This window comes from Bombus bifarius, unplaced genomic scaffold, assembly GCF_011952205.1.
Source record: "Bombus bifarius isolate JDL3187 unplaced genomic scaffold, Bbif_JDL3187 scf7180000007974, whole genome shotgun sequence".
Classification (NCBI taxonomy): domain Eukaryota; kingdom Metazoa; phylum Arthropoda; class Insecta; order Hymenoptera; family Apidae; genus Bombus; species Bombus bifarius.
In genome coordinates, this window is record NW_022884360.1 from 2822397 (window position 1) to 2843177 (window position 20781).

The 20781-nt window shown below is 29.8% G+C and overlaps 4 protein-coding genes across 6 annotated transcripts in view; 3 read left to right on the forward strand and 1 right to left on the reverse strand.

The window, feature by feature from the left end:
- Positions 1 to 2190, forward strand: part of LOC117216850 (midasin) — a 139627-nt gene extending 137437 nt beyond the window's left edge. The window contains exons 24-27 of the mRNA XM_033463937.1: positions 66 to 422; positions 614 to 1403; positions 1463 to 1703; positions 1916 to 2190. Of these exons, the coding sequence (XP_033319828.1) occupies positions 66 to 422; positions 614 to 1403; positions 1463 to 1703; positions 1916 to 2098 (1571 nt within the window). The 3' untranslated portion in view covers positions 2099 to 2190. The remainder of the gene's footprint in view (positions 1 to 65; positions 423 to 613; positions 1404 to 1462; positions 1704 to 1915) is intronic.
- A 706-nt stretch (positions 2191 to 2896) lies between these two features.
- Positions 2897 to 4310, forward strand: LOC117217039 (28S ribosomal protein S15, mitochondrial). The gene is made up of 4 exons (XM_033464327.1): positions 2897 to 3283; positions 3484 to 3617; positions 3756 to 3951; positions 4025 to 4310. The coding sequence occupies exons 1-4, from the start codon at positions 3045 to 3047 to the stop codon at positions 4281 to 4283; spliced, it is 828 nt and encodes a 275-aa protein (XP_033320218.1). The 5' UTR covers positions 2897 to 3044; the 3' UTR covers positions 4284 to 4310.
- Positions 4311 to 4471: 161 nt separating this feature from the next.
- Positions 4472 to 8590, forward strand: LOC117217040 (cuticle protein 19-like). 3 transcript variants are annotated; one of them, XM_033464331.1, is made up of 5 exons: positions 4472 to 4686; positions 4920 to 5716; positions 6889 to 6941; positions 7050 to 7299; positions 7864 to 8588. In XM_033464331.1, the coding sequence occupies exons 2-5, from the start codon at positions 5681 to 5683 to the stop codon at positions 8131 to 8133; spliced, it is 609 nt and encodes a 202-aa protein (XP_033320222.1). In that variant the 5' UTR covers positions 4472 to 4686; positions 4920 to 5680; the 3' UTR covers positions 8134 to 8588. The 3 variants fall into 3 exon arrangements, with proteins under 3 accessions (XP_033320222.1, XP_033320221.1, XP_033320219.1); XM_033464330.1 differs by lacking the exon at positions 4472 to 4686 and having other exon boundaries at positions 4693 to 5716; XM_033464328.1 differs by lacking the exons at positions 4472 to 4686; positions 4920 to 5716 and having other exon boundaries at positions 6711 to 6941; positions 7864 to 8590.
- Positions 8591 to 8987: 397 nt separating this feature from the next.
- Positions 8988 to 13499, reverse strand: LOC117217028 (chromatin modification-related protein MEAF6). Its single transcript, XM_033464303.1, has 4 exons — positions 13261 to 13499; positions 12087 to 12290; positions 11789 to 11825; positions 8988 to 10050 (listed from the first exon to the last, which is right to left on the reverse strand). The coding sequence occupies exons 1-4, from the start codon at positions 13330 to 13332 to the stop codon at positions 9716 to 9718; spliced, it is 648 nt and encodes a 215-aa protein (XP_033320194.1). The 5' UTR covers positions 13333 to 13499; the 3' UTR covers positions 8988 to 9715.
- Positions 13500 to 20781: the final 7282 nt, after the last annotated feature.

Consider the following 20781-nt stretch of genomic DNA (forward strand, 5'->3'; position numbering starts at 1 on the left):
AAAGTTTGCAACTGTTTAAATCTTATACACAATATATTCTTAAATTATGCTTTTCTATTTTGAAGGAACCGGTCAATCACAAACAGAAGAACGTGAAGGACATTCTGGATCTAAGCAAGAACAGAATGTTCCTGCCTCCGGCGAGGAGAAATCTCCCAAACCTGTTTCAAAACGAAAAAGACCAGGTGAAAGCGATGAAAATCGTAGTTTGCTTGATGATGATACCAAATCTTCAGTAAAGAAATTAAAAACCACTACAATGCAGCAAGATCTAGATAGTCAAGAAGAAAAAGAGAAAAATGAAGGTGGTGGTGAGAGTGAAACTTATGAGCATATTAAGAATACAGAGAAATTTGATGATTACGTTTTTGATGCTGCAACTGAAGAACAAATTAAAAAACAAGCGTCGAATTTAGAAGAAGGTAAATTTCTTCCCAAGCTTATTTATTTTTGAAAAAATTTAATTATTTACTTACTGTCTAATATTTCCCTAATTTTTAGAAGGTAATTTTATTTTACTATAAAAAATCAAAAATTGATATTACTTAATGTAACAATAAGTTAAAGATAATATTCTGTATATAGTCTAAACTAATTACCTAATTACATTTAGATGAAAAGGATCAGATGGAAGATAAATTGGAAGACGATGACATTGAGATGCATAGAGATCTGGAATCGAAAGATCAAGAAGAAGAAATAAAGAAAGAACAGCCTCAGAAAGTATCAGAAAGGAAGAAAGACAAATCCACAAATGTCAAGGGTGAAAAATCAGATGATGTGGAACAAATTGAAATAGGAGGTGAAGTTGAAGGTGAAACAGTGGCAACAAGTCGTGTTTTACGAGGAAACGAATCCACTATTCACACAAAATTGCCAGAATCGGAATCCTATGATCTTTCCACAGATGATATTGTACAAAGAAGGACTGAAATCGAAAATATGTTAGGTCAGTGGTCTCAAGGACCATCTTCGATAGAAGCAGCGAATGCTTGGAGTTCAATAAGTGCCCTAACAGAATCAGCTGCTAGGGAATTATCAGAAAAATTGCGATTGGTATTAGAACCTACACTAACCTCCCGGTTAAAAGGCGACTATAGAACTGGCAAGCGTATAAACATGAGAAAAGTAATTCCCTATATCGCCAGCGAATTTCGAAAAGACAAAATTTGGTTGAGACGCACAAAACCATCAAAAAGAGATTATCAAATAGTGTTAGCTATCGATGATTCTAGTAGTATGGCTGATAATCATTCAAAGGAATTAGCGTTTGAATCCCTTTCGTTGATTGGCAAAGCTATGACATATTTGGAGGTTGGCCAACTTGCTGTTATCAATTTCGGGGAACGAGTGAATATCCTTCATCCCTTCGGGGAAAACTTTACAGAGGAAAGTGGTGCTAGGTAAGTGTAATAAGAAATTAAATAAATGTATTATTATTTAAAGTTAAACATCCTTCTAGGTTAATTCAAGAAATGAAATTTGAGCAGAAGAAGACAATGATTGGTGAACTGCTTGATTTCACAATGGAAATGTTCACATCTCAAGACAGTTCTTCTGACAATGCGAAGTTGGTAACCATCTTATCTGATGGTAGAGGCATATTTTCAGAAGGGACAGAAAAAGTAACTGCAGCTGTGAGGAAAGCTAAATTGTTGAATATTTTCCTTGTTTTCATAATAGTTGATAATCCTTTCAATAAGGTGAGCACTTAATAAAATTTATAATTAAACAAAATGATATAATTTGAACTTTTTAATGAAAAATCTTTAAATTCTATTAGACATCTAACGAATAATTCATTAACTTTGAAGATACTAAATAAGCTTTTTCAAATATCTATATGTTGTTTTTATAATTATATACTAATAGTCTTCAAAATTGTTTTCTTTATCACTTGTATTATTTTTTCTAGGATTCAATACTTGATATAAGAATGCCAATTTTCAAAGATGGCAAGTTATTGGGTATAAGTTCCTACATGGATAATTTCCCATTCCCATTTTATATTATTCTTAGAGATTTGGATACATTACCTGTTGTGTTAAGTGATGCATTAAGACAATGGTTTGAGATTGTAGGCAGGATTGATATATAAAAGTAATTTGTGTAAATAATTTTACTTTAATTTTTATGTGTAATTAAACTACTGTGTACTTTCATCACACAGTGATGTTGTAAATATAATAATTTTTTTACTACATTTTATTTTTAATCCCTCAACAACTCAACTTATATAAAGAAATTACTCATATTTAATGCTTAATAAATAAAAAAGTATACATTGATTTGCATTAATACACATCATATAAATTAGAAGAATACATATTATTTTCAAGTTTTAATTATATACCTTTGTATATATTAAATTTTCATAAAATTTTAACTGGAAATGCAGTAACTTATAGTAACAGTAAATGAATTTATGTAAATTTATACTAATCACTGATAAAATAATTAATAATATAAATACTAAACACATTTACGCACGCAAACTTATTTACATTGTTACTGCTCATGTGCAAACCACACAGTTTTTAAAAGCGGGAATTCAAATTTCATATAAAACGAGGGTATGAAAACTATAAGAGATAATTACAAAGATTTGAAAATGTAATGTATTTATAATTGTAAAAAATACTAGTATAGTCAAGTAGTTCAATATAGTTTTTTAGTAACAATGTAAATCTTTCAAAAGAATTTTAATGAATATCTACATACATATTTGTAATAGTTTCATGAATTTAAAATATTTATGTAAATAATTAAACATTTTTTAAAGTTTTATTCGTAATTTTAAATACGAATGTCTAACTACTTCGCTCTTTGTAATTTAAAAAATAACTTCAATTAGAACATCACGGTAAGATGTGAACTCTTGATTGGAAACTTGCTTTTAGCTAATGGTCATGTTCATGCGCAATGTGTGTTCTATTTGCGTATAGTCTGTAATGACAATATTTGACCAATTGTATATCTTATATTTATTAACTTATAATTTGTAGTTAATTTGACTGTTTGTAATACCTAGTTTATAAATAAATATGAATTCGTTAATAAACTGCTGTAAATTACTAAGTACAAGAGTGAACAATGTATATATGTTTGGAGGTTATTTGAGCCGTGGAATGGCTCAAACCGTCGACGATTATAAAATTAAGTGGACACGGCCAGTCAAAATCCCGAGCATAGATCCACGACAAACCGGTGATTTGGGAGTAAAAGTATCTGTAAAACCTACAGATATTAAAACCTATTACCAGAATTCGAAAGAGTTACAAGAGTAAGTAATAACTATACATTTGTATTGTTCTATATAGAAGATAATTTGTTATCCCACAAAGATGAATAAAAACTACATTCATTAAAGTTCTTGTATCCTAAAAAATATATATTCTTTAGTTATGCCTATCTTTTGTGTCTTATTCAAAATAAAAGTCCAACTAATACAGACAATTAATCATTGTTCAATTATTAACGCAGTGCAGATGAAATTGTAAAGAAAATGTTCAGTTTGGATTTTCAATCAAAAAAAGAATTTAAAAATCTAGAAAGAGAAAGAGTGATAGGACTTGTGAAGAGGCATGTTTGTGATCGAGGTTCCATCGAAGTTAGAAGTACGTATACTTTTATTTTACAAATTTCTGAAAAGTATTAATGTTAATTTTGATTTATATATAATTTACTACATACAATTTTATAAAAATTTCTAGTTGTTTCCCAGTTATATATTTAAACAAAATAAATTGTTTCAGTTGCTGCAATGACTAGTGAAATACAATATCTTCAAAAATATATAGAAGAGCATCCGAAAAATGTAAAAACCAAAGTATTTCTAAAAGAATTAATTGATAAAAGAAAGAAGTTTCTTGCACATTTGCGAAGATGGGATTATAGACGATTTGAATGGCTTCTTGAACGTTTGAATCTTATTTATGTATCTCAACCAGAGTATGATATTGTATACTTTTGTATATAATAAATTGTTTATTATATGCATTCTTTAACTTTTAACTGATTATAGAGTTCCTGGCCCAGTGTCGAGAAAAAATGCACTAAGGCAACTGACCAAAAATTACTGCGATGGTATTATTCAGCAGAAATTAAATGCATTTAAAGCTGAATTAAAAGAACAGCAAAAGACATTTTTCGCTCAAAAGGCTAAAAACTTGGAGTATATTTTAGAAGAAGAAAAAAAGTATGGCCTAGAACCAACTGTAACTCAAGAGCAACTTGATGCTGCACGACAGAAAGTAGAAGAATTATCAAAAGAGATTGAATAAATAAATTTTTCCTACATTCCTTAATCATCTTTTTAATCTAACTTCTGACTTCGCTAATCTGATTTCTGGTAAATAATAAAAAATATAAAAATTTATAAGATTTCTGATATACAGAAAATTCTTTTAAATTTGTGAAGCACATGGTGTTTTTAAAAATATAAAAAATACTTGAGAATTAAGAAACATCGAAATTTTTCTAAAAATTTTATGTCATATTGTCTTTGGTATTTTATAATACAAAATTATTTCCAGAATGTAAATGGGAATTATCTAATTATCAAACATATTCGAAGGAAGTTATTTAATTTTAAGAAATGTTATTTAATTTGAAGTTTGACATTACGTAAATAATCGTAAAAAATCGCCTTTTTTAGAAAAAGAAAATCTATTTTCTATCCAAAAGGTATTATTTAATCTGTTAGTTTGATATATAATCAAATAAAAATTTTTATCCTATGCAATTCGAATAACGAGTTATAAGTACAAACTTGAATATTAATAGATATTTAAGAGTAAAGATAAACATATAAAATAATATGTAAATATTTTATTTATTATATTTATTTTATTTATTATATTGATCGTAAATATTTTATTGCTATTGCATTGGTAGTTTAAGAACATCAGTTTCAACAGGTGATGACGTTCCCACGGATGCATGTTGCGCATCCCTTGTATTAAGAGAGACCCAAACAATGTAAGTGAACGTTCTCGTACATACCGGGTGTTTGAAATAATTTAATCATATACATAATTAAATTATAAGAATTATAAGAATAAATTATAAGAATTATAGTATCTATAATTCTCATTTATCATATTTTGTACATAATAAAGAATAAATCATGCAAAATTTCTAATTTCATTTTCCCTATTAATGTTGTCTAGATTTTTTTTCTTATTTACATAAAGATAGGAACAATATAGATAAAAATTCTCGTGTATATAGAGTGATTAAAACAATTCAATTATTGTATCTGTAATTAAATAAAAGGCAAAATTTGTTTGAAAGTATTGTTTCAATTATTGAAAATTATACCAAATACTTTTGTATCGAAAAGAATCGTTTAACATTGTTAACACCTTGTATAAGCCGTATATAAAGATGAGCTGGATGCTGATGTTCTATTCTTTGAAGGACCGCCGTGAAAGTTTAGTAGACCTTAAAATTTCGTTTAAGTTCTATTCATAAGTGCATACACATGTACAAATATTTGCAAATATTTGAGAAGACTCTATGTGTATGTAATTAATTAATTATCAAAAATATTTTTTTCTTCGAAAAAAGAAAAATGTGATTTATTGATAATCTTTAATGGGAAATCAGGAAGAAATCTAAGAAGTATATCTCTGGTGCAAATTTCATTACACAACGCTGATTTTATAGTTCCCTAAACATGCAGTCGCAGTTTTCAAAAAGTGTTACCGACAAGGTAAAATGAAGATTACTATTTATACAATTAATTTAAAAAAAAATAATAGATATTAAGTACTAAATTATTTCCATAAAACTTTTTACATATTATATTTCGAATAATTTATGTTAATCAAATTTAAATTTGAGAAGAGATGCGCAGAAAACATTTTAAAGGAATATGTACAAATATTTTTATAAGAAGATATAAAAAAAGTTGGTTTATCAAATTTAAAAAAAAGAAACAAGTCACAGTAACGATTATAATAGAGCTAAAAAAGGAATTTTTGACGCACTTATGTAATTTTAATGCATTTCTCTACCTTAAAAAGACTCGATTCCATAAATCTTTATAAATGTATCGGTCACTTTTTATTTCGTGGCTCCGCGATTGCTAGTTGAAAGTACGGTTGCTTAATGTAGCGGTTCACAATTGGCAAGAAACGTATATAAATATCAATTCCCACGTTCGACTCGACTTCTTTCGACCTATGATATGCGTTCTTATAGTTAAAGGAACATTTACATTGCTTTTTTGATTTATTAGTCATCTAGTCAATCGTTTCGAAGGTTTAGGATTTAGGTTGTTTTTTATTTCAAAACGTTACTCGAGAACCACTGAATGTGAATAGCGGCACTCCTTAAGACTGCAGTAGACATTGTGCAATGAAAATCTAATCTGCGCATGCGTGGTAGATAGTTCGATTCTTGGGTGTCTTCGCTGCAACTTCGCGCATATTTATACTTCCAAGATATTTTTCTAAACTTTTCTAAACTTTTCTAAACTCCTTAGCGCTCCCGCATATATTATGTATGTATATTAGAATACATCTTATCTTTCGACCAACGAATTTGTTTTCTCTGTGTACTTGTGTAAAACTTGAGATCAATCGGACAATGTGAAGAAACGTGCCATATCGAATTTGAATTTGAATTTTTATAATTCGTTTTACATTATAATATCGCATTACCATACGAATATAAAAATGAAACATATGAATACTTAAAAAAGAATTTTTAAAAGTAATCGTGAGAAAACTTTTTTCTTTGGCATTATATTTACTTCGTCGAACCTTCGTACTCCTTTTATCTAAGAAACTTTTTCATATATACGCAAATAACGAAGATATTTAGATGTTCCTATTTTTTCTGTTCAAATTTTCCTTTCCAATTTGCTACTTTCTCTTACAGATCGTGATTTTGTGTTGTTTTCTGAAGCTGATCATCGCTGGTGTCCTACAACAGTAAGATTTCATAATCCATTACAGTTTTACAAACTTTCATTACTACCGCTAGCAGTTCATCAAGCTTTAGAATCATCTTATATAATGAAACGGTTGTTTGATATTTAGAAGATTTCCTTGTGCGCCAATCGATGCAATCTCCGCGAGTGGGGCAGCAGTGCCAGTGGCGTGCGCCCTTAAATCAATCGGAGGCAAAGTAGAACCAATACTTCCGACTTATGTGAAAGTTTCCACTCCGATCTCGTACAGACCATTGCCGAAGACGTCATCATTGGTATACGTTGCGCCACCGATTTTTAAAACGGCGTCTGCTGTTGTCGCGACCGATACAAAAAATGAAAAAGAAGCAGAATTCACGGTAATTTGTAAAGGACACTTTTAGCAACGTTATTTATAATAGGTTTGTTTGAATTACGATAAAAACGATAATTATACAGAGAAAGACACGCATCGCCGATTTCAATCAGCTTGAAATATGTTGTCAAGATCAACACTGAGTTTATGGTTATCAACACTGGAATTTATGATACACTTACAAAATCGTATGGAATAAAAATTAAGTCGTGCTAACGTTGGGCTGTGTAAAAATTTGGCCAGCTATATGCCAGGGTGAAATATAACGGAAACTAAATTTAATTAAAGATTTCCATGAATATCTCGGAAACGAAGGCCAAGCGGTGGTAACATGTATAGGCAAAAGTTATTCTGAATGTTGTCCTCTATAATGTAACATATTTAACTATCATTGGACTCGGTAAAATGTGCCCTTTTCTGTATAACTGCCATACAAGCTTATGATATTATAAAATAAAAAACCTTTTTATTTCAGGATAAGAAGTTTTAGTACTATGTAGGAAGTATAATCTTATTTACGCAAGAAGTATAATTCTATTTATTCACATAGAATCTCATTTTTCTGCAGGCTCATCCAAGATACTCGTTCAATTATGGCGTCCTGGATGGATATACCGGCGATTCTAAGTCAGCGTGGGAAGAGAGAGACGGTGACACGGTAAAGGGTGAATATTCTGTGGTAGAAGCGGATGGTTCAATTCGAACAGTCACTTACACGGCTGATGATCATAATGGCTTCAACGCAGTCGTAACCAGAAACGAACCCCCAAAGAACGTGAAAAAAGATAGTAATTTGAAAGCATTTCTACCGGTAACCGTTATTTCCAATCCTCATTAAAGGTAAATCGAATGTTCTGCGAATAAAAATTTGTATCTAGTTTTTATCCTGCTGTGTTATCCTGCTGCTAACGAGAAACAATACTTTAAAATACTTGAGAAAAATTCATGTTGAAAATTATTGTTTTTTTTTCTTTGTTCGATACAAAGGCATTTAAAAAAGAACCCGAAAGTAACGGATAAAATGATAAAAATTTTCCAACGAGTAATGTATATACATTTTATCTAAATTGTACTAAAACGATATTTTATACTTGATTTGATAAGGATAAAATTTCGAAGCGTTCATTTCCTTTGTTTAATTCTACTTAATTACGATGGAATATTCTTAATATTTGCAAATATTCTGAATGTATAAAAAGGAAGAAAAATATAATAAATGGTAATGAAAATGGACGTTTCAAGACTTAAAAAGTAAAAATATAGAAAAATACTTCGTTGTATAAGAATTTATAAATAAATAATTAATTAATAAACGAACATAGAAATTTGTAATTTTACAAATAAGAATATATAGCGTTGATTAATTAAAATTATAAAAAAAAATGTGTCGAAAAAAATAAAATGAAAATTTACGCTACAGGTCTATGATTCAATTAGGTACTTTCAAATCCTTTATTAATAATGCTTTATTTAAATACAGTGGTTACAAAAAATATTTGTCAATTTTTTTATACTATCTGTTAAAATTTTAATTTTACAAGTATGAATAATCATATTTTGCAGAGGATAGATAAACATATATTACGTAAAGTATCATTAAAAATAAAATTGACTTAGAAAAATAAACAAACAGTTTGAACCTTTAAATTAACATGACGCGATTACAAATAATACTCTGATTATCCAACTTCATTTCTTTGTGCAATTATTAGTTTTATTTTCACTACAGCTACAAATATTATGCTATTTTTTTATATACGTATTAAAATCATTCGAGGAACCTTATATATTATAAAAGTAACAAAATGTACCAACTATTTCTAATACAAATCTTCTATAAAACAAACTATCGGATCGTTAAAATTGGGACAGAAAATATTAGGATCTCTTATAACGCTTAAATAGTGGAGATGACAAAATTTGACTGAGCTTAACTAATGGTAACAGATTTGATATTTGTCGTGAAACACGGAATTACAAGGAATAAAATCTCAAGTAAGAACTAAAGATTTCATAATTCTACATTATCTCTTAAGCGTAATACATACTGTTCAACTAACCGAATAAGACGACGATTGATATCATTTCATCTCTAAACCTGAAATTTATCTTTGTACAATACTATATACGTTGGCTTACAATCATAGTCTTTATGGAAACAGAAATAGAAATCCTATCCGGATGGTAAAACGACACCCTTCGTTACCCAAACTGTTATTCACTTACTAATCCTAATGCTCTTATTCGTTAACGATAAGCCTGTAACTCTCCCATAAGAAGTCAGTATTCCGTGGTGCACTTATTGTATAAAACAGTGAGATCTGGTATATCGACAGAATCGAATGAGAATAGAAGGAAGAAATGTTCCATTGATAATCCTCGCGTGAACTATCCAGAGATTACACCGGCTCGAGGTTATTCTACCTATTTCTGGACCTCTTGTTGCTATTCTTTTTCGCGCTGTTCCCAGACTTATTTTTCGAAGGCTCTTTTCCAGTGTTCTCCTTCAAGGAGACGTGCTCCAGGCTGCCATTGCTCGCGTGCCCGTTCGCAAATTGTCTAGCAATCTCGGTTGAAGAGGCGATAGATCCATTCTGGCTATACTGGCCAGTTACAGAGTGGTTTTTCCCGGACGACTCCTTATTACCGTTGCTATTGCCGCTATTGGCAGCTGTTCCATGAGAATTTACGAGGCTGCAATTGTCCTCGCTACCGCTGTTGCCGATCTGCGACTCCGATTCACTGTACCGGTCAACTGGAATCAAGTTTATAATGGGAAAACCGCGATCCCCGATCGGCACGTGGCACGATCGGCCGAACTGAAGAATTAATTAGTCGATTACTCGATCGACAGTTGTGCATGGTTTATCCAGATGCAGATTGACCGATTATTCGTCAAACAATTAATCAGTCAAGGATTGTTTAACCGTGAGTGACGTTTAATGAAAATATACCTTCGCTTGATCGATTAAACTATTGGAAAGATCGAGAAATTCGCGTGAGAGAGAGTATTGGTACATTTGGAAGACACAAATGTGGTAGTAGTAGTAGTAATAGTAGTAGTAATAGTAGTAGTAATAGTAGTAGTAATAGTAGTAGTAGTAGTAGTAGTAGTAGTAGTAGTAGTAGTAGTAGTAGTAGTAGTAGTAATAGTAACTTATAATATCTGAGTCACATCGAGGATATAGGATTTCTAATTTATATGTTACTATTATTTCTTTAACTATTTTTGAAATAAATCTTTATTTCATGTTTTCTATTTAAAGAATCGTTCTGCACTATAATTTCACACTTATACTACCATTGATATTTATAGTGCCAATACTCTTCGTTCATATAACGTTCATATGTATCATACAAGTCATAAGATTGAATCGCAATTAACATTCACTAGAGTTATAGCACTAACAAGGAAACATTAAAATACCAATAAAACTAGAAACTAACAATAAGACGATAAGATAAAATTAAAGTGTAAAATTGTTTAATCGATCAAAACATACATTTTTTAATTCTTTAACATTCTGCGACTTTAAAAAATTGACTATCTAGAAGCAAATATAGCAAGTATGTAATATGAGAGTATAAATATACCAGATGTTTTCATAAAAGTGAAAGAAACAACACGCTTTAAATGTAAATAATTGTTACTTTACCATATTTTGATCGATTTCATAAGCATTACTGTGAACAATTACTTTTAAAAATTATCTTGTATATTGAGAGTATAAAAGAAATGTTTCTGTTATACCCACATTAATACAGAAAACACGGATTTATTTAAAGCTTAGATACAGAGAAAAGATAAATATAGAAAATAAAGATAACAATGCTCAAGCTAACGTTCTTCTACACTTTCGACATGTACGAGAAAAGCAAATTACAAGTTTACTACTGACATACACGGAGAACAAGACAATGGTAGCAGATAGAATTGTTAAATCGAGGAATAACTTTTTATAAAACTTCGAAACAGGTAAGAGAAATAGACATTAAATTTATTTATAATTAGATACAGAAAAAAGATGAATGTAGATGAAAACAGACAGAGAAAAATCAATACGTAAAGTGCGTATGACAAAAAGTTACTTTCGAAAAGTTCAAAAATGAATTATTATCAAAATAGATCAAGAAAATGAACTAAAATTTATTCGTAATTTAAATACACAAGAAAAAAAAGTTACTCCACAAAAATTAGAAGCAACAATGAATATCTTTTGAATTTTCTTTCTTCGTTAGTGCAATAAACTGCACTTTGCAACAATCGATATTTATTGCGCTTTTTTTTTCTTTTTTTTTGGAAGACAGTCTGACCAATACATTGAAAAGAAAAAGAAATACAATCAAGGATAACTTAAAAACTAAGAAGAATTATTATCAAGGAGAGGATAAAAAGAAAAGTTGGAAGGAGGGATAGGATGAAAAATAAGTTGTACTCTTTTTTTTTTCTTTAAAGAATTAACTATCTCAGGAATATCCATTGAGGTCCTTACTTTTTTCCTGGGTGTTTTCAACAAGTCCACTGACTGCCTGTAAAAATGTAATACTTTTGATTTAACAACAGTACATTCGATATAAATATTTAAAAATGCCCGTGCGATTAGTTTCTCTTTATAGCTCATATTTTTATAATACTGAAATTAAACGTAATAGCTTCTGTGTACAAATATATACTTTTATTAAGATACTATAGCTTTTCAAGAATTTTCTCTTATTAATAATTTGAACAATACATTTCTGTCTATTTTGACAAAGTATAACATTATATAAAATAAAATATTGATTACTAACAGCCATAGAGGTAATAGAAGATTTTGAGAATAGTCTTTCAGCTTCTTTGAATTTCCTATTTCGTTTATCTGCTTTACTGTTAGTATTTTTATTACTGGCTAAATATCTGTCCCAGCCACGTATTATATTACCATACAATTGTGTGTCTTCCAAATAACTACCTTCAAATGCATAGATTTGGCGTTCTAAATTGGCAAGAGTGTCCTGTAAAATTTTAATATCTTATGAAAGACACAAAACAAATTAATATTAATATTTAATTTAAAAAGTGTAATATTAATGTTCCAAAAAAGATAGTAATTACGCTTATATAAATTTTATTTGAGTTTTGCTTCTCTTTCGTGTTAAGATAACAATTTACGCAACAATCGCGATAACTATATTATTTTATTTTCATTTAAATCATGTTCAATATATTTCTGTAACATAGGTAAGAATGAGAAACTTAAAACATTAATTTACTATTTAGATAAATCTTTTCTTAATATATTATATAATGTTAACAAGGAAATCGATATGTTATTACAAATATGATTTAAAACATTAAACAAAAACATTAGCATTATTCATATTTTAATATAACACAGTGTGAACTATTTTATACAACATTAAAAGATATATTTAATGGTAGAAGTATCAGTAATATGCAAGTTTATTAAATAATACAGAAGTGTGTTATATTACACAAGCAAAAGAGATTTTCTTTAATACTAAACAAAAGATGAAATAAAATAAAAGAATTATTATTCTATTTTTCAATAGATCAGATAAATAAACAAAAACATATAATGTGCCAAATCATACTAAATACAAATAATGAATATACTCACTAACATGAAAATTAACTATTGGGGTTAGGTACATTTTAAAAATTGAATTAGAAATTCACAAGCAATTAATATTTTACATTAGTGATAGTTTAGGAATATAAGTAAACCAGAAAGTAAAAGCATTAATTATTAACACGAAAAAATCAGAGGTCGACATAACCTAACAATATCTAAAAGACAATACAAACAATTTATTGCAGAAGTTTAAGGTGGTAATTGGGTGTAAATAAAATTGTTCTATCTCGTGACAATAACAATAATCTCAATTATACCAAATATATAATTAATAAGAAAATAGAAATACATTACAAGAGGCACAGTTTGACAATTGCTTCAGTACTCACAGCTATTTCTGCTTTCCTTTTCACTAATTCAGCGAGTTCTGCTCGCAAATCGACGGAGGATTTCGTCGACATTACGTATTTAAATATATTGATAAAACAATAACAACAGATCCAACTTTCTTAGCGTAAATAACGTCTTTACATTCAACTGATTCAACAAATACCAACTCTAAACGAAAGCTTTCTTCATCGACTTGAAGTTATCATTAACTGGTTATCTAGTTTTATTTCCATCTTCATCTTTTCCTTCTCCATGACATTAAATTGTTTAAAACATTTAATTTATCTTATATAATTTTATTTTCGCATTATATTCTTGTTTATAATATTATGTACATATATATAATATTTACTGTTACTTGCTATTACCTTTGATTTTGAGTTTTTTTTAGGGAGAAAGTACGTGGATTGGTGCCCATGGAACGCTGAATCACACTGCTCGTAGAAGTGCGCGAAGATTCAAAAAGCTGAATCGAATTGAACCCTCTTCCTCCATTCTCGGATCAGCTACATTACAATATTTTACAATATTTTTTTCGTCAAACCTTCCGTTTCCCACATAGAATATGCATTTATTTTAATAAAGTTAATTTTCCTTCTTCTTTTTATAGGACCAGTTACGGAAGTAGCTTAATCTAATCTACGATTCAGAATTAAAAAACGCAACTTAGAGTATTGAATTAGATTAATATCTGAAATTCAATTTATACTTTTCAAAACTTCTAGAAATCTAAACAAGATTGCAGATGATAATTCAGGAAATATTAAGTCGCAGGCCCAACTGGCAACATTTTGTATCGAAGACAATTATTTAAATTCAAGAAAAACTTATTGTTAAAAGATTAAGCTATAGACTGTTTTATTTAGTAAATGCGAAGCACCAGTGCACCACGAGCACGCATTCATTTTTCGTTGTCACTTTCGCATGAGTAGGGTTGTTATGATTTCACGGTTGGACAACGAAATCGAATTTCGAAATCGACTGCGCCCATTTGCCGCTTATGACGCCCTCCTCCCCCCCCCCCCCGCTAAGAACAACCGCCATTTTCTGGACAGATTTTTGATACAGGCAACCATTAAAACTTGAAAAAGCCTAAGAAAAATGAAGTTACGAGACTCAACTTCTGTGACGTTTTAGTTTATGCATTTAATACGAAATAAATAGTCGAACAACGAGCACTTTTTCAATAAACACGGATAAATTTAGAAAAAGAATTACAGATATCATATAGAAGTATACGCAACTGTGAAGTTCGTTCCCAGTTAGATGCGTTACAAAGTAACATTGCCTAAAAGAATGACATGAAAAGTTGCAGATTTTGACTAATTTTGTTATGTATATGTATGGGGTAGATTATACAATTTATGTATTATACAGAAAACTATGAATTCATTGTAAAACTGTACAATTATCGTAAATTTCTAAATTGAATTAAATAAGACCTAACCTTATTTTGCAAATGAATAAAACGTTTAATCGTTTAAAATCCTTCCATTCACGATCCTTAAATCCTTTTCAATTATCACTAGTCTAAGAAACAAGTTTATAAGGAATAACGAAAAAATTTGAGAAAATCGGCAAGTATTAAGATAAGTATTAAGGTAAGTATATGGTAACTATATAATAAGTACTAAGAAGAATAAAATAGCATAAGAGACATACGAAACTTTTTGGAATTTTTGGAAATGACGTCATTATCCAGGAGTTTGAGAAATTGAGATTTCGACAAAATTTCGTCGACAAAAGTGGGGTCATTTCTAGGAACGTTCGAAAATTTTTTGCGGCTTCGATTTTTAGAGTTTTTTCGTGAATTTTTGTGGGATTGGGCAGCGAAAAGGTAAATAACAAGACAATGCTGTTAAATTATTCTAATTTATGGAGACTCTTTTTAAGTACGTTTGATATAATTATTTTATAATAAATAATCTCATTTTTATTGCATTATATAATTATTTCTAAGATGATCGATGCTGCTGGCTACTTGTGGTACCTTGATTGTTGTGGTTTTTCAGTAATCGATATAAAAAAGAGAAATTTATTTCCGATGTTTAATTCAAGTTTTAAGCAACTTTATACTTTTTCACGAAGGGTATCATCGATACTAATGAAATAAAAAATTTAAAGAAGATTAAAAAGTATGGTAACTGGAAAAAAATCTACTTAGAAGTCTTCTTAATTAATAACCCCAGTAGATAGACATCGCCCTTGCTTGGCTTATTTGTTAAAGGCATTACGTAAATTCTAATAGATATAATCTCGTAAAGGTGAGTACAAAGTTTAATATATACAGTGTATATAGTATCATGTATATGAGATATTAACTGAGTTTTAAATTTGCACTAATGTGAACCATAAAACGCACACTGCAAGTAACCACACAATCTAGTTCCCAGAACAGCCATGAAAGAAAACTGTAATTGCTACAATCTGCCACGAATTATACGTGTAACAACGCCCAATCGTGGAATATCAATATTCCACAATACCTGGAATAGGAACAAGATTCGAAGCTATAGTACGTTCGTAACGTATTCAAAATCTTTCTGCTAGCTATTGCAAATAACCTAAAACTAATAAATTTATTTCTCTCATATTCATAAAATAAAGGGAAACTTTGTAACAATTTAATAATTATTGTTTCATAACAAAGTTGTATGGCCAATTCGTTGCGATCCCTATCAATCTCGATAAACGTTGACACGGCGTTTACACCGAATCAGAATATTTCTAACATGAATAGAGTATATTATAACATGAATAGAATATTTCTAAACTCAATAAACGTCCGGACCTGTTGCTTGTCTCGTAACAACAATGTTGCACGATTTAGCACAATGAAATACGAAGAATTCGTCGGAATGATCAGGTCCAGCTTCGATAGAATCTCAAATGCATCGCGTCGTGAAACGTCAAACTTGTTCAAAAAACTTACAAACTTGTGGGCAACTTTGTTCCCCACTTGTTGACGAACAAAGACGAGAGACACTGTGACCTTATGTGTTATTGACGACAATTATGGGTATCCCAATATAAATCGGAATAATTTCAACTCATTATATAACTTTCATTCTTTTCTCTATGATAACCTACAAGTTATCTTCTAGACATCGCTGACTACTGAAAATTAGACGCCGACATCATTGAACTATTTCAATTACGAAACGAGAAATTTCGCTGTCCTCGAGTTTTTCCAGCGGCACGAGTTTTTCCTTTATTCAGGGTCGTGAAAGAAAAAAAGCAACGGGAGAACAAGAGAATATGAATGTGTCGTTTCTCCCCTCTCACGAGCAATACGTGTTACCGAGGATATATGAAAGAACACGTATCACCAGGTACTCAGTACACCCACGCGAGTCGTTATCGTTAATTCGTTACATTTCCAAGAGATTACTGAACGAAAGTTTGGTGTTTCACTTGATTTTAATATCGTGTTGAATTCGAATAATACTATATATATATAGCAGTAATAGAAGAGGAGCTTTTTGGACAACAATGGATCAGAAAAATGAAGTCAAAGGATGCGATGGGAAAACTAATCCCGTGAGTCTTCGTTAGATCTTGCTCTTCGAGTTATTCGTATTTAGATTTAGATTATTGCTGAGCAATTGGGATTGCCTCTAATATTTACAATTTGTGCATCGTTTTAAGGGAACGAATTAAGGAATAAACAATATTTAACAGCTTTTTCCCCGCAACGCTTAGTCAGCATATTCTATCTTCACTTCAAAATAGAAAGAAAGAAGCGTTATATGAATATAGACTCCTGAGTTTTGCTTTATCAAGAAGTCACATGAAAAAAAAAGTCACACAAAACTAAAGAATTAACTACTCTAAAACTAAGGAATTATTTCGCTTCTTTTATGTCGCTACGCTTATTTAAATTTAGGTCTATCGTGGGGCGGGGGGGTCATCATGTGACGGGTTATTCCGTCGGGGTTGTGAGATACGAATTTGGTTTCTATACAAATTATTAAAATTTATTTAAATTTCAAATTGGAACGCCCACTCGCGCTATTGGTAGTTTTAGTCTACTTTATGGCGCGTGCGTGACAATACTATAATATAGTTATATAATAATTTATAATATAATTATATAATAATTTATAATGTAATTATATAATAATTTATAATATAATTATAACATAATTTATTAATTATACCATATATGTTATAAACATATATAAAACATAATATTTATTTTCATTAGATAATTCACTTTCCATAGTACATATGTACAGTGCATAAACGTGATTAATATGATGAATAAGATTACTGGTACATACATAACAAGGAATATTTAATTATATTTTAAGTATTTAATTATATATAATAATATATTATACATATATTATATAATAATTTATAATATAATTATAACATAATTTATTAATTATACCATATATGTTTTATTGACGACAATTATTGGTATCCAAATATAAATCGGAATAATTTCAACTCATTATATAACTTTCATTCTTTTCTCTATGATAACCTACAAGTTGTCTTCTAGACATCGCTGACTACTGAAAATTAGACGCCGACATCATTGAACTATTTCAATTACGAAACGAGAAATTTCGCTGTCCTCGAGTTTTTCCAGCGGCACGAGTTTTTCCTTTATTCAGGGTCGTGGAAGAAAAAAAGCAACGGGAGAACAAGAGAGTATGAATGTGTCGTTTCTCCCCTCTCACGAGCAATACGTGTTACCGATGATATATGAAAGAACGCGTATCACCAGGTACTCAGTACACCCACGCGAGTCGTTATCGTTAATTCGTTACATTTCCAAGAGATTACTGAATAAAAGTTTGGTATTTCACTTGATTTTAATATCGTGTTGAATTCGAATAATACTATATATATATAGCAGTAATAGAAGAGGAGCTTTTTGGACAACAATGGATCAGAAAAATGAAGTCAAAGGATGCGATGGGAAAACTAATCGCGTGAGTCTACGTTAGATCTTGCTCTTCGAGTTATTCGTATTTAGATTTAGATTATTGCTGAGCAATTGGGATTGCCTCTAATATTCACAATTTGTGCATCGTTTTAAGGGAACGAATTAAGGAATAAACAATATTTAACAGCTTTTTCCCCGCAACGCTTAGTCAGCATATTCTATCTTCACTTCAAAATAGAAAGAAAGAAGCGTTATATGAATATAGACTCCTGAGTTTTGCTTTATCAAGAAGTCACATGAAAAAAAAAGTCACAAAAAACTGAAGAATTAACTACTCTAAAACTTAGAAATTATTTCGCTTCTTTTATGTCGCTACGTTTATTTATATTTAGGTCTATCGTGGGGGGGGGGGGGGAGGGGTCATCATGTGACGGATTATTCCGTCGGGGTTGCGAGGTTCGAATTTGGTTTCTATACAAATTATTAAAATTTATTTAAATTTCAAATTGGAACGCCCACTCGCGCTATTGGTAGTTTTAGTCTACTTTATGGCGCGTGCGTGACAATATTATAATATAGTTATATAATAATTTATAATATAATTATATAATAATTTATAATGTAATTATATAATAATTTATAATATAATTATAACATAATTTATTAATTATACCATATATGTTATAAACATATATAAAACATAATATTTAGTTTCATTAGATAATTCACTTTTCATAGGACATAGGTACAGTGCATAATCGTGATTAGTATGATGAATAAGATTACTGGTACGTAGATAACAAGGAATATTTAATTATATTTTAATTATTTAATTATACCATATATGTTATAAATATATGTAAAACATAATATTTAGTTTCATTAGATAATTCACTTTCCATAGTACATATGTACAGTGCATAAACGTGATTAGTATGATGAATAAGATTACTGGTACGTAGATAACAAGGAATTTAACGGTGCTCTGTCAAGAATACAGGCGTTGAAGCAACTAGGATAAACGTGAACTATATATAGTTCGAATAATTGAAATCTAATCTTCTCTCATTGAATCATAAATATAACAAACATAATTTTCATTGCAACATCCCAAATTAATTATGAGAAAAATTAATAGCAAGAAATAGATCACAAAGCTATTCCCTTTCCTTGAGAAACAAAATAATTTGTACATCGAATATATTGCATTTGTATCGTCGCGTTCGCATTGACATTAAATAAATAAAAATTAAATAAAATGATATTTCTAGCAATTAAATCATTTACAGATATTCCGAACCTATTTGCCCTGTTTTTTATTGCTCGGTCAGCAGCAGGATTTCGAAGCATTTTTTCAACATACTTTACGAAAATATGCTAATTACATTATTGCGAAACTAGTCACCAATTATTCTTCACGCGTTCTCTTTTTCTTCATTTGCGAAGAAAAATGAACGTGAAACCCACACGTGAATCGGTGATTTCTAAAATCGTTTGTAGCACTTTCGTATTTGAATCAATAGCCTAAGTTGCCTAATCTACTTTAAGCGATGTAGACATGATTAATACACGTAATTATACGTTGATACGTATAATCTTTTAACGTCTTTTAACGATAGTCTAGTAACAATAATAATAATTATTATTATATAAAAGTATATGAAATAACAATAATAATAATAATATAATAATAATATAATTATACATATATATAATATATTATTATTATTATCATTATTATTATGTATGTATTATTATATTATTGTTATATATATATGTAAATATAGAATATAAGACGAGCATGAGAAAAAATTCTGGCTTTGTGTATAAAACTTCGTGTATAACTAACCGCGAATGATATCTGAACGAAATGATGACTTTTATTTGAATAAGAAATTGAATTCTTATTCACGGCCGAAATATTAGTCTTTTCATTCATAACTAAAATATTAAAACATTTCTTTAATTTGTTATTTATCATTTAACAGGTAAATGAAATTTTGGCCAACCGTATCAGCGATGACCCTTTAAATTACATAATTAACGATGTGTAATTTCAAGTAATAATTCAAGTACGGATAATTCATAGTATTTCAGTTTTAGAAAGTCTGTGTTACAGTTTTTTGCAATGAAACTACTAATAACGGTTACGTAATTGGTAAATCTTTCGTTTGCTTATACAAATGAACTTCTTATCTTACAGGTGGGCTCGTATTTCGTGAAGTAATTTGCCTTGTCTTTCCGGTATCTGTACTTGTAATAACACAACTACTTCCAAAATGTTGTTTCTTTTTTCAGTTACGTTATACTTGTATGTAGACGAAGTTCACAGGTTACCCTTTCTTCATTTTGCGCCAGTCTTCTTAGAATTTCGCAAATGCTAATAAAAAGGACGAAAGCGTAATTTTATTAGAGCCGAAAACGTCCGAGTGTTAAAGGGCGATTTAATCTCAAACAGTCGTTCTACTGTGAACGAATGTAAACAACAACAAGTATCAGTAAACAAGTAAAGCGGACAAGTATCGGTAAAGCGTATTACGTAAAGTTCAGTTCCCTTTGCGATTTCCCATTTCCGATATTCTTCGAGCTATTTCTCCGAGTACAGTCGCTGGCAAAAATA